Source organism: Xenopus laevis, chromosome 8S, assembly GCF_017654675.1.
Source record: "Xenopus laevis strain J_2021 chromosome 8S, Xenopus_laevis_v10.1, whole genome shotgun sequence".
In the NCBI taxonomy this organism is placed as follows: domain Eukaryota; kingdom Metazoa; phylum Chordata; class Amphibia; order Anura; family Pipidae; genus Xenopus; species Xenopus laevis.
In genome coordinates this window covers 88740686-88743034 of record NC_054386.1, presented here as the reverse complement: position 1 = coordinate 88743034, position 2349 = coordinate 88740686, and the positions used below count along the sequence as shown (strand labels likewise).

Here is a 2349-nt window from a genome sequence, read left to right as displayed (position 1 = left end):
TATACCTGCTATCCCACAGTCACACTCCCTTCCCAGAGACTATTATCCACTGTTACTATAGACACCATCTCTCCCTACTATACCTGCTATCCCACAGTCACACTCCCTTCCCAGAGACTATTATCCCACTGTTACTATAGGCACCATCTCTCCCTACTATACCTGCTATCCCACAGTCACACTCCCTTCCCAGAGACTATTATCCCACTGTTACTATAGACACCATCTCTCCCTACTATACCTGCTATCCCACAGTCACACTCCCTTCCCAGAGACTGCTGCAATAGCCACAATATCACACTACTGTACCTGTTATGGCTACAGAATAAAAAAGTCTTCCCCCAGTTATGTGAGGGCCACGGGCATTTACACATACCCACCTAAAGACAGCTCTGGTTGGCATAGATTCTGGGAGTTGTAGTTTTGCAACAGCTGATTCTGATTAGGAATTTCTGGGCTACACAAGTTCATAGTGCGTTCTTTGTACAATACACATTAGTAGAAGATCCCTGTTTTGTGAATTGTATAGGAAAACCTCTCTATGTTGTTCCTCTGCTTGATAAATAATAAACAGATTATCCAAATATTCAAATGAGTCTTTTCAACATGTAAAGATGCTTTGTCTGTTCAAAATGCAGACCAGTCTGAGCTAGCCGTACAAATCATGACAGAAAGTAAAATAGACAGTAATAGTTGAGGTGGGTGTTATTATTTTGAAGCTGTTAATCTGCGTGGATGACTGTAAAGTGTAGACTGATGAATATGGTGATTGACATTCCCCCTTCAGTTTGCTGTTTAACTCAGTAAATAAAACACCCTTCACTGGCCTAATAAGCCAAGTAAAGCAGCTCAAATAACAGAAATGGTGCAATAATCCAGATATTACTATTGCCAATAGTTCACTCTGGGCCAAACTTGGCTGCTGCTCCATGTCTCCATCATAATTCCTCTGAAATGCAGAGATGTTTGTGTGCTGTCCATGTTCCATGCATATAAGGATACAACGGTTGAAATTGTCATACAGTTTTGGCTATCTTTTATGATCATCCCTTCTGTTGTTCTCCAGACGAAAGGACTTGCTCCCTGCTAGAGTTTCACTTTCATCATCAATTTCAGGCTCCTTGTTCTTGGTGGGCATGTGTGGGGCGAAGGCTTCTCTTATCTCTCTGTACTGCTCCCTGGCATGCAGATCTTGATGCCCAAGCTTGGCTTCTTCTTTTGCATTTCTAATCATGGGACGTGGATCCTCAGCTCTAGAGCCATCCCTGGTCTCTGGAGACCTCTTTGCACGACTTAGTGCCTTCATAGAGTTGGTGGTTTCGGCACTGCCGACGGAGGGAGAAGGGTCGGGCTGCTGGGATGTGGTCTCGTTTTGTGGCAAGGCGGTCACTTCTTGACTAAGGTTAGCACTGCTGCTATTGCCACGACCTGATGTCACGGGCATCCATATTAAGCTGTAGTAGATAGCCAAAATGATTGCTGCCATAGATACAGAAAGAACGTACGCAAAGACGGTTGCCAGTCGTACCCATTTTTGGTTGGTTTTGGCTGCCATCCTTGCCTTCTTGTCTCCGGTGTAAGTGGCAGGCTTTCCTCTTTCTGTATTGGGCATGAAGTCTTTGTCCTTCATTGCTCCCCTAGCTTTGCCTCTGTGCTCCACCGCTGCGTTCGTTTTGAACCAACTCTGAGACTGTGACAGGATAATGGGACGGGAATGATAGTCAGCAGTCTGGCGTCTTTGTGGTCTCACTGCTCATTGCCTCTTCTCTCCTCAGCTGAATCATTTCCCCGCAGACGCACCGCATTGCATCACCATAGATCAACACTCATCCCCTCTTCCCACCATCGGCCTCAGCTCCTGTTTAATCCTGGAATGATTCCGGCTAATTCTCCATGCCTTTTCGTTCTTCAGCAAATGAACCGAGTACAATTAGCACAGGATTAGGACAGGCCCGTATCTTCAGTGCCGCTTCCTTCAGTGATGAGCTGCGCACAGCTCCAAAGACATAAACCCACATCACAGAGGGAGGGGAAGGAAAGAGACAACGTCTCTTAAAAGGGAAATGCACATCCAGTCAGTGCTGCTGCTGGGAGGTTGAAGATCGTTGTTATGGCAACGCTGACAACTTGCCAGGCCTTAGGAGGAGGGGTTCATTTTGCATCAAAACAGAAGGGTTCCATAAGCAGCTGTACCACTTAACAGGGTGAAATGCGTTAGCTCCATTGCCAAAGGATCACTTGAATAGGACTCAACCTAATTAGTATCTATAGGTCAACCTTTTGTCTCAAACCCCCTTCTCCTTTTCATGGGGCTCTCATTACCTCTTATATCAGCATCTACAGTATATA

The 2349-nt window shown here is 45.6% G+C and overlaps 1 protein-coding gene across 1 annotated transcript; it reads right to left on the bottom strand.

The window, feature by feature from the left end:
* Positions 1-202: 202 nt before the first annotated feature.
* LOC108699255 (putative transmembrane protein INAFM2) lies at positions 203-2124 on the bottom strand. Its single transcript, XM_018231229.2, has one exon. The coding sequence runs from the start codon at positions 1628-1630 to the stop codon at positions 1031-1033; it is 600 nt and encodes a 199-aa protein (XP_018086718.2). The 5' UTR covers positions 1631-2124; the 3' UTR covers positions 203-1030.
* Positions 2125-2349: the final 225 nt, after the last annotated feature.